At 38.3% G+C, this 12,146-nt stretch overlaps 1 protein-coding gene across 1 annotated transcript in view; it reads left to right on the top strand.

Moving 5' to 3' along the window:
• rxfp1 (relaxin family peptide receptor 1) overlaps nucleotides 1-10,012 on the top strand; it is a 62,460-nt gene extending 52,448 nt beyond the window's left edge. Inside the window, exons 15-18 of the mRNA XM_037779244.1 lie at nucleotides 199-428; nucleotides 6,687-7,097; nucleotides 7,308-7,526; nucleotides 9,090-10,012. Coding sequence (XP_037635172.1) covers nucleotides 199-428; nucleotides 6,687-7,097; nucleotides 7,308-7,526; nucleotides 9,090-9,505 — 1,276 coding nt within the window. The 3' untranslated portion in view covers nucleotides 9,506-10,012. The remainder of the gene's footprint in view (nucleotides 1-198; nucleotides 429-6,686; nucleotides 7,098-7,307; nucleotides 7,527-9,089) is intronic.
• Nucleotides 10,013-12,146: the final 2,134 nt, after the last annotated feature.

A 12,146-nucleotide genomic window follows, 5' to 3' on the forward strand; every position in this document is an offset into this window, starting at 1 on the left:
TTTGTGGCAATCTTAGCGCCAACATGAGGTAGACATTTATGGGATGGATTGCCATTAATTTTGGTACACTCTGTCACTGTTTCTGTCTCAATTTATAAAAAGAAAAACGCAGCACACTCGGCTGTTCAAACCCCAAAACCTTGCAGCTGTAAATATCTCTTGCTTAACTTGACCCTCTTCTTTAATCTACTCTCACAGCTACTTCAAGAAGTTCCAGTACTGCGGCTACGCTCCTCATGTGCGCAGCTGCAAACCCAACACCGACGGCATCTCGTCCTTCGAGGACCTGCTGGCCAACATCGTGCTGAGGGTCTTCGTGTGGGTGGTCTCCGCCACCACCTGCTTCGGCAACATCTTCGTCATCTGCATGCGCTCGTACATCCGCTCGGAGAACAAACTCCACGCCATGTGCATCATTTCTCTCTGCTGTAAGTCACATTTCATTTCAAGGAGGGATAATAGCTTTTTATTTATAGAATATCCTTCCACCATCGTAGTACATTACTTACAGTGATATGCATAACAAGTACCCAATTTCTGTAAGTAATTAGGGGAAAGAGGGTGTATAATTTACTGCCCAAAAACACATTGTTTGTAATTATGATGAAATGGTGGCTGTTTGCATTATAAACAGTTTATATTTACCACTTCATTATGTTTATACTTTATGCTTGTGAAGTAAACAGGCCTCCGAACTCAAAGTACTCAAACTCAAAAGTATTTAATTTGAAATTAGTTCCCAATGTGCTTTCAGTGTGTTTCATATTACACACACTGTTGGACACCTTCATGAATAAGGCTGAATGTAAAAATAATAAAATCTCTTTCATGTGCTGTTTTCCATCACCGAATAAATAGATGCACATACTCCAAGAAATTATTCATAGCTTAACTGACACAAATAATGGAAATTGCTCAAGGATAACAGTTGACAGGTGATTGAATATTAACATTCACTGACTGACTCATCTACCAGGATAATAAAAGATATGCATAGTTATACATATTTAGTATTTGTCAATTTGATTTGATTTGTTTTGCAACTATTGTCACTTTTGACTCTCCCAAATTAAAAAAAAAATCAACCTCTATGAATTTTAATTTTAACCATCAGAGTATTTAATACATATAAACAGATACACAAAATTACATATAGTGGCTAAGATTTTAATCTGTAGCCTGTTCATTTTTAATGGTTTTCACCACTTGTTCTTACTAAATGTCCTTACCGCAACATTAAAATAATATTAATTTTATAAATTTTGCATTTTTTATTTCTATACAATTTTGAATACATTTAAATTCATTTTCATCCAGCTTCGTTTATCGTTGTAAATATTGATGTACAAACATTTTTTAACAATAGGGGATTTCATAATTTTCTCTACACCCTGAAAACTGTAGACAGTAGCCATAGATGTCAGTCTTCATACACAAAAATATATATTTTGTGTTTTATGATGGATATTGCAATTCTAATGTCTGTCTTCACCGCAACACCGAAAGCTATTGCGGAAATGACATTTTTACAAATAAATGGCAGCTAGCAAGGTCTGCTACGTTCGCTTTGACTCTTGGCATCTACTATACATGGATTCAACACAATTCAACACAATTACTAAGCTGTATTTTAAGGACACATAATGCATACTTCAGAAGAAAAGGTGATTTTTAACCTTGTTTTTCTTGATCTTGAGGGTCACCTATGTGGGTAGCCCAACCTGTCACCCATGTGCTCACTTGTTAACTTCTGTTTCCACAGAAACTAGATTTGTTTGGCTTTGAATTAAACTTTTACTATGGTATTTGTTCAGTGTCGCGGTAAGGACTCACATTTAGATGAAAAAATCATATAAATAAATGTAAAGTAATATGTATATGAAACGATTCCATTTGAAATAATGTCATATTGTTATTGAATTAGCTCATTTTACATATCTCAACATTGAAACCACAGTTGTCGGACATGAAGAAAAGTGATGTTTGGACCCATAAAATGCTTCAGAAATGTTATTATGTCAAGATGGGTAATAACAGTGTCTATATATTTATCAAGCATTGCACTGCAAATTTTAACATAAACCCCAAATTTCATTGCTGGGACTTAAAAATGCCCGTAGTTGCAGAAACACCCATGTATAGTTTTGAAATGTAGCTATTTTTATGATGTGCACTCAAGTTGCAAAACGTACTCCACATGAATGCATTGGCTTAGTAGAAATGCGAGTGTGGTGTTAAGATATGCAACCTACTTCTTAGATGTGCGATGGCATTCAGATAAGGGCTGCCGGAGTTTGTTGAAGGGCTTCTTCTTCTTCTGAAGGAAAAAAGTTCAGAATTCAAGAGGAGATTGTGGAGTTTATTGGTTTAAAATGGAGAGTTGTTCAGTAACGTAAGTTTAATCTGCGTACTGAGTATAGTGTTTGAGATAAGGCTAGATGTGTGCGCTCTCGTGGAAAGACAGGAAATTATTTGACGATAAGATATAGCACAGATACCGCTCAGGTAAAGGTCTAATATAAGCTGCAGTCACATGCGATAATCATGTAATGCATTCTCCTTCACGCTTTGGCATGTTTGTTTCTGATTGACATACAGTAGGTGTTTCAACTTGTTATTATAAGACACAGGAGGAAATTGAATTCATGACAATATGTTGTTGAAGAGAATATAAAGCAAACAAGTTAATATTTAAAGGAACTCACTGGTATAGGAAGTCACTGAATGTATATTTGCAGGTATAAACACCAGGTAGTAAACATGATGGTAATTATTCCCAAGAGAGAATTTCATTCAACTAGCATCTACAGAGAGAGAAAACATGAAAGCACAAAAATATATTGGAAATAAATGTCCATAACATGTCATTGCTGTATGCCTACGCTGGCATTTCACATTTAAAAAAGTCAAACATAAAGGATCCTATATGGACTCTCAAAGCAGCTGAGATGAAAGAGCTCAGAATATTCTAAGCAGAAATGTTGTGTCATAGCAGATATGACAGCCAAGCGAAGGATGACAGTTGTTATTCATTATCTCACGTTGGCGCTCACTGGCTTAATACGTCGACCTTTTAAAAGTTTATTACTAGAATGTCAGTGGGGACAGTTTTCAGTAGCGCGCTTATTTCTAGTGGCTGAGATTGAGACAAAAACAGAGCTTAAGGTAATTAAGAAGAAAAATAGTTTGAATATTATTCACTCTTTGCTTCTTTTTAACAGCGATGGATTATGTCGCTCTGTGCAAACAGGACGTGTCTGAATGTTGCTTTTAATCCAGTTATTAAGAGCGGAACAGGTGCAGTCTGCAAAGAAAGAAAGTAGAGTCATGCAGATAAAGTTTGAGTCAGCGATATTGTAGTTCAGAGCTGGAACAAGAGTTAACTTGAAAGAATGATTCTTCCTGAGTGGTATTGTAATGAATATTTATGGATAATTGTGGATTAGGCAGTAATCCTGTGCACAATCATAATTGCATGATGTCAAGGAAAACAACTTAAAAAGGGGTTTTTATCAGCCCAGATGCACAGCTGATCGTGAAATAGTCACAAAATTGAATGTATTGATTTGTGTACATAGACACAAATTTCCCATTTTTTTCATGATGATCAGCAAGAAATCAATTCATATGTAATTTACGTAATTGCAAACCTGGTAGTATAAAATGCGACGATCGCTGCGTATGAAGGAGGTCGGAGTGGATGGGTGGGTCTAAAAACACTGCATTTTTCCCCCAGAAGATCTACGTTCGTGTCCCTTGTGAAACCAGAAGTCAATTTAGATTTATTTGTCACATAAATTTCATACTGAAGTTACGCCACTTCCGTAGTTATTTCAAGTTGTAGTTTTGTTGCCTAAGCCAAACCAAATCAATCTTTTCCTAACTAAGTACTTGTTGCTGGACATTCTTAGGAAAACGCACCAAAAGCTACATTGTTGAAAGTCGTGCTGAGCGTCATAATAAAAAATGGAAATTTGTGTCACGAATCAAATGGATTCAATTTTGTGACTATTTCACGAAACTGCCGTGAGACTGTGTTGTTTATACCATACATCTAGCGGAAAGACTGTATGTGCACATTTCTGCTTTCATGCACAGACTGTTGGCTTTAAATCTACACAGATGTTTTTGCATCTGGCCCCAGGCCCTACCTTGAGTACAAGTTTTCATACTCAAAACTCAAACTAATAAATCCCAGTCCCACATGTTGTTTTCTTTCACTCCTACTTTCTTTGCCCTCGGCAAACTCATCACAATGTTTTGCTGACAAAGCTGAAACTGAACTCGCTCAACTTAAATCCTCTGATGAATTCAGCACCGCTTCATCAGTCACTACATGGTGTCGTTAAATAATATAGTAATATTCATTACTCAAACCCTCCTGATAGTAATTCCATTGATTATGGAAACATGCCAATGCTTTTCAAAGGGCATTTTTTATTTTACACACAGCCTATAAGGTCATCAAAGACTCCCTTTATGTTTTTTATCTTGTCATGTGTGAATGGGACCGCTGAGGTGTAGCTTTGTTGTGCATATGATTCTCAACTGTTAAACGCCATTCAATGTAATATTTATTGCATGTGTAGTTGCTTTTGTAGTTGTTAATTAATCATTTAATTATGATATGTGCGTACATGCAGTATACTTTTATATGAAATTCCCACGAGTACATCAACGTTTAAGATTAAAGTTGACTGACTCAACTGTGCTCAAAGTCCTCTCTGAGTTGATTTACTTTTTTTAGAAAAATAAAAAGGTGTTCTGAGAAATAACTAATAGAAAAGGTTAGATACAGAGAGGCAGAGAATAATGGGTGATAAGTGTGAAATGACACTGGCAGCTAAAGGTAACATCAAGTGCCATAAAATATATTAAATTACCACAAAGAAGTTAATTTACAGTACATAGTCTAGCTGTAGGTCAAAGCTATTATCCAATGCGTGTTTTTGCCATGTTACTGTATGATGTGGTCATACATTAAGATATTTATTCACATCATCATTCTGGGTAATAAGCCTATTGGATTTCTGCTTTGTTAGCCAGCATAAGCATAAGACTGGAAACAGCTTGATCTGAAAATGTAAAAAAAAAAAGAATTCCCCTTTTCCTCTTGTTCTCTTTGTCACATTGCTTTATAGAAAAGTTGTGTAATGCTTGAAGTAAAGCATCTTTGGAGGTATCAGTAAGTATATTCACACAACATTGTGTTTATTTCTTTATAAATACACACTGTATTTGTGTGTGAAGCTGCACATGCAATCTCTCTGTGTATACCCATCATTTATACATCAGTCCCTTGTTGTGTGGTCAGGAATGACTGGCAGTTAGAGTTATAATAATCCAACCCCTGCTGATATATATACTGTATATCTTTAGGGGTATGATTATTGTGGTTGAGCTGTTCTGAAGGCTATGAGATTAAATGCCACTTGTCAAACACTGTGCAGAGTATCGAGGAGGGCACTTGTGATTTCTGAGTGTACGCTATACAGTTTGTATGCATTTATATTATATTCAGTATGTAAAATAGGCAGTCTAGTAGGCTACAGAATGATCTTTATGAGATTGTTTTTCTTTCTTGACAGCAATACATGATGCTCTCTGCGCCCTTTGCTATAATTTACCTTCTCTATTGATTATAATATGTGACGGCATAGCTGAATTTGAGCCTGTAGTGGCTCGTCCTTGGTTCTTTTTCTTATGCTTACATTTCCAAGGTCGAGTGGCTCCTCTCCATCTCCATATCATAGACCAGAAGCCTTTCATGTGGGGCCATTTCTCTACATGGTTTATTCTATTCCCACTTCTAAGAAATGGCATAAATTCAGCTGATGTTATGCTCATGTTTCTGAATGAACCAAGCTCAACGTGTAAACTAGGGCTGACCCGAATGCTTTGAAGCTTCGATGCTTCGACCGTTGCCATGGTAATCAACCTCCGATTTAGTATTTGAAAGTTTTGTTTATTTGCTTATTTTTATATAAGTATGTAATAATAATGTACACATCCCAAAATAGCCCATGAACTAAGGAATAATCCCCCAACATTATTTAATATTCATATTCAACATTTATTATTATTAGTTAGACAGATTTTGCTGTTTGTTGTGTGTAGAAGTGTGTGCAGTAATGCATGCAGTAGTGCGTGCAGTAGTGCGGCAGCGGCACTGAAACGGCGGAGATGGAGACAGACAGACAGACGGAAGAACATGTGAGCCTGCTGCACTGCGCCGCAGAGCTTCGAATACCTTCAAATGTTTCTCACCGAAGCTTCGAAGCCCAAAAAGTGGTATTCGGGACAGCCCTAGTGTAAACGGTTACAGTTTGTTTAAACCTCTCATAGCGCCCGAATGAATTCTTCAAAGTTGGTGAATCGTATATTTTTACAGTCGATAGATCCTCTGAATATGTTTTTAATTCAACCCAATCTCATGAGAAGGCGTATAAATAGCACAACATTACAACCCATCCACCTCCCCTTCGACACAGCACTCTTTTTATTCTACGTCACTAGCTCTGAGCGTAACATATTTACGTGGATGCATTTACATTGGACTCAGTACAGACTACATGGCGTACAAATGACATGCCTAAAGCAAGAACGGATTTCTTATTGCACACTAAATGCCTTGCAAATTATTGTGTCATTCATACACCTTTTTGTGCGCCTGTGCTTCCTTGCAGGTGCAGACGGGCTGATGGGCATCTACCTCTTCATGATTGGCGCGTATGATCTGAAGTTCCGCGGCGAGTACAACCGGCACGCTCAGGCCTGGATGGACAGCAGTCAGTGTCAGGTCATCGGCTCTCTGGCCATGCTGTCAACTGAGGTATCCGTCCTCCTCCTCACTTACCTCACTCTGGAGAAATACATCTGCATCGTCTACCCTTTCCAGTACTTGACGCCCGGCTGGCGACGAACTGTCACCATCCTTCTCGGGATATGGCTGTTTGGCTTTATCATCGCCCTTCTGCCACTGGCCTGCAAGGGGCTGTTTCGCAACTTCTACGGGACCAATGGAGTCTGCTTCCCGCTGCACTCAGAGCAGCCAGAGACGCTTTGGGCTCATGTTTACTCCATCGTCATTTTCCTGGGTGGGTATTTGTTCTCGCAATAGCTTTGTTCTTGTGTTTACTTTATTGTTTTCTTTGTTCACTTAATCTCTAAAGTCAATATTTAGTGAGTGTATTTGTATTCACATGCATGTGGATGCATACTTTTGTCATAATTACGCATCCACAGTGCAAATATGAGCTAATGCAGTTGCATGGCAATCCAGAAACTAACCAAATATCTCCCTGCAGGTCTGAACTTGGTGGCATTCCTCATCATTGTCTTATCCTATGCAAGCATGTTCTATAACATCCAGAGAACAGGCACTCAGACCACTAAATACAGCAACCACATCAAGAAAGAGGTGACCATCGCCAAAAGGTTCTTCTCCATCGTCATCACGGACTCCCTCTGCTGGATCCCCATTTTCATCCTGAAGATCCTGTCACTGCTGCAGGTGGAGATTCCCGGTACAGTAGAAGTGCTACTGTATAACCATTTAAAGGAATACTCCACTGAAAGTCTACACTTTGAGTATCAAATACGCCCCCTCAGTAAGCGAGCAATGTGACTCTGACTCTTTTGCATAGGAACAGCAGCTGTAATGTGCTTGAATTCACAGTCGTTGAATTCAAAATTTATTTCAGAAAATAAGCATCAAAACGGCAGTTTTCTCAAAAGGCTACTGGAGCATAATCCACTTCTCTGCTGTTGATTCCTATGCTCAGTATGTTCCAAAAAATAAGCTTACAGGGAGATGAGTGCTCAAAAGAGCAACCTGATCTCATGGGGAGGCGTATAAATAGCACAACATTTCTTTATGCCATGATAACGCGCTTTATGTTTTTTGCATGTTGTATATTATGCCATGTTGTTACCGTGAAATGGTCGATGTTATGTTTAGGCAACAAAACTATGGTAACAGCCACAGTTAGGTTTAGACAACAAAACCACCTAGTTAGGTTTATGAAAAACATTCATGGTTGGGCTTAAAATAAGTATGTAAACAAAGTAAAATATGCATATACAATAACGTTACATAAGTACAAACATCACAAATGTCACTAACGTAACTTCAGAATAACTCAACAACACTTTGGGACACGAACACCGGTCTCCTGGTTGAAAGTCTTGTCACGTGACTCGTCTGTATCGTCAGTCTCATGAGTCACTAGTCATGTGAATTGTTAGTCAGTGAAGTTAACGTCAACCCCGAACATTTCCTAACCCTACCTAAGTGATTGTGCTGCCTAAACCTTAAACTAACATAAACTTACTGCAAAAACTGAAGTTTATTTTGAAAGAACACTATGCATGTAACTGTCCCTGGTCCATCCAAAATTAACAGAAGAGGGGAACCCCATGCGTCGGTCTCCGATGCCGCGGGGCACTGACCAACCGGCAGTATTTGACGAGTCGGGAGTGAGAATGCGTTGTCCCTTCCCACCCGCCATAAGCGGTCTCTCTCACTTTTTATTCTACATCACCAGCTCTGAGCGTAGCATATTTACGCTGATGCATTAGCATTGCAGTCAGTACAGACTACATGGCATAAAAATGACACACCAAAAGCCACAAAGACGTTATTGCATTCAAAATGACTTACAAATACATTTATACGCCATTTGGTGAGACGGGGCTGCAAAATAGATATTTTTGGTGGAGTGCGTCTTTAAAGTATTGCATTTTCGCTATGTTAAAATAAAAGTAGTCTATTAGGTATTCCCACTAAGTTTTAAATGTGTTTTCAAAAGATATTTATCACTGTATAAAGAGCATTCACCGGCAGCCACCTGCTGTTTGCACTTTATACCCAAATGACCCATTAGTGTAGTGCTGAATCCATTATATACATAACCTGCTGAGCTGTGGCTCCCTAATTAGGCCCCCAGTTGGGATAAAAGGGATTTTTATTTATTATACCAATGGGTTTAATAAGTTGAATTACCCTCCCAAGTGTGTTAAACTTCATAATCTTTAGACAGACTCTGTTGTTTTACTGTTTTCTCTCTGTGTCTTTTCTCTCTCGGCAGGTACCATCAGTTCCTGGGTGGTCATATTTATTCTGCCCATCAACAGCGCCCTTAACCCCATCCTTTACACTCTGACCACGCGGCCTTTCAAAGAGACCATCCTGCAGGTGTGGGCCAATTACAGGCAGAGGAGGCCTCTGCTCAGCGGTCACCCCGCTCAGCATCCGTCGCTCACCTGGCAGGAAATGTGGCCCCTGCAGGAGAACAGCCACGGCCTCGCCACGGGGCACCCGCTGGAAACGACAGCCGGCACGATAGCCAAGCTCACCCCCGTGGAAAATACCAGCGAGGGATACAATGACATTAACACATGCACACAGCAACTACAGAAGCAGCATACAGTGCTGTTAGTATGCTCAAAGAAACAAACAACGCCACACACACTCACACCCACCCACTCATACACAAACAAATGAGCCGGGTAGCAGATTTACATATATCTGTTCAGAATTTCATCAAAGAGTCACCTCAACAGATTAAATGGGATTCAGGTTTATTCATCTCAGCAGATAAGAGTTGATTTGTGCCCAGATTTCTCCTTTGTGGTTAAAAGTCATTACTATCTTTATAAATCCAACCAAGCAGCAGTCATCATGGCAATGGATGAAGTCAGCGCAGAAATCCCACATGTGGCAGATCAGCTCCTCTAATGTTTTCTTCAAAAAGAAATCTATCAATACAGAGCAGAAGCCATGCCCCACTTTTGGTTTGGCTTTTGTTCCACTAGCTTTCATCGCTCAGTTTCATTTCTCACACTTCTCTCATCATTTTTTTCTGAAAGCTGTGTGTTCTGTCCTTTTATTCTGAGCTGAATATTAATTTATATATTATTAGGGCTGTCAAAGTTAACGAGATAACGCATCAGCACAAATTAATTTTAATGCAACTCATTTCTTTAACGCAACTTGCGATTTTTAGGTTGTAGTGGGCTTTAAAGCTAAAGAGTGAAAATACTGGCATCATATGAAAACCTAAGTAATCCATTGGTACCAACCATGTAGTACTAGCTTGTCGCGAAGAACGCTAAATAACGCTCCAAACTTATGCTACATTTTGGCGAGGAAAAGCTGTCATGGCCATTTTCAAAGGGGTCCCTTGAACTCTGATATCAAGATATGTGAATGAAAATGGGTTCTATGGGTACCCACGAGTCTCCCCTTTACAGACATGCCCACTTTATGATAATCACATGCAGTTTGGGGCAAGTCATAGTCAAGACAGTTCACTGACACTCTGTCAGCTGTTGTTGCCTGTTGGGCTGCAGTTTGCCATGTTATGATTTGAGCATATTTGTAATGCTAAATGCAGTACCTGTGAGGGTTTCTGGACAATATTTGTCATTGTTTTGTGTTCTTATTTGTTTTCCAATAATAAATATATACATGTATTTGCACAAAGCAAGCATAATTGCCCACTCCCATGTTAATAAGAGTATTAAATACTTGACAAATCTCCCGTTAAGGTACATTTGAACTGATAAAAAAGTGTGATTTATGGTGATTAACTATGGATAATCATGCGATTAATCGTGATTAAATAATTGGTTAAAAGCCCTATATATTATATATAAATTAATATACTATTATATTAGCAAGTAAAAGTTGAATAACTTAATTTCTAACAGTGATAAAAGACAGAATAATTTGTTCGAGTCCAACAGCTCCAATTAACCATTCACTCATTAAATACATTGTTGTTGTTGAATGCTAACAAAATAATTGTTGAGTGTAGAAATTCATTCTTGACTTTGGAAACAGTAGTTTGACAAAAGAAAAAAATCGTAACCAGCTTCATACAGAGCTTTTAAGCATATCTTGCGGTCTTCCTCATGGAGTTTACTACACTGTGCTCAAGTGTTTTTACTAGCCATACAATAGTAGATTCTTTATTTTTAGAATATAGACAAAAGAGCTTTATTATGGCATCATAATACCAGTAGCTGTAAATCAGCCCATGTTGGTGTGGTACCCAGTGACATTAAGGTGCAACGCTGGTGTACTAATGATACTAATGCAGAGGGATTGCATGGGAGACACATTGCAAAACACCACAGCGACGACCACTTATTCTCCAAACATGTAAAACAGGAACCACTAAGATAGGCAGCACACAAGGAAATTCAAGTCATTGAGTGTTTGTAGCTCCTTAATTAGTTACATTACACTGAAAAGGACCCGTTTTGAAACTTTGCAGCAAGTTAGATCTAATGTCTTTCTCCAAGCTCTGGGCAAGGATGTTTTATGGGAACACTGTCTGACAAGAAAAACTGTAAACTGTGCAGCTCAAGGCTTTGAAGCATCAGAATTCAGGTTATCATGTGCAGTTTGAAAAATCATGAACAAAATGAAGATTGCATTCAACTTTCTTTTTTGTACAATCAGTCACTGAGAAGTTTTACTGAAGAACTTTGGAAGGTGAATCAACCCCGTTTTATACCTTTCTCTTTTCAAAAGTGAATAAGCATGAACATACATTTCACGCTGCTAGTTTAATCTCATATTGATAATAATACATGCAACCTACTTGCAGAAAAGAACATTTTTACATCAAGATAGCCTTCTATGTTTTAGCATTTAACCTGTCTACTAAGGAGGGATAAAATGCCTACTTTTTTTTCTGTGTTGCCTCTGCCACCAAAAATATTTTATAGAAATATTGAATGTAATATATGAGATATTTCCAGTATGTTAAACAAAGAATGTACTTAATGTGGGCAGAAGAAAATCCCCCAGCTGGTCTGGGGTTTTAACTTGGACTCAACCAACCACTACACCACACTACACATTTTTTTACACTGTGATTCGCACAGTGAAGACATTTGTACAATGATCATAAACTATTTGTGCGCATACTTTGTTCAATGAACTACTGATTCCTGTGGAAATTTACCTTTTCAGACATTGTAAACGTACGATATGTGAATACATTGTCTGTGCCATCTGTGTTTACATTCTTATACATGCTGAAAAGACGAAGAAGACAACTTTTTTTTAGATATGTTGATAATATCTGCAGGCTTACGTTAAATATTGATGGGCAAAATGTTTTTTAAAAGTG

This window comes from Sebastes umbrosus, chromosome 9 (genome assembly GCF_015220745.1).
Source record: "Sebastes umbrosus isolate fSebUmb1 chromosome 9, fSebUmb1.pri, whole genome shotgun sequence".
NCBI classification, from domain to species: domain Eukaryota; kingdom Metazoa; phylum Chordata; class Actinopteri; order Perciformes; family Sebastidae; genus Sebastes; species Sebastes umbrosus.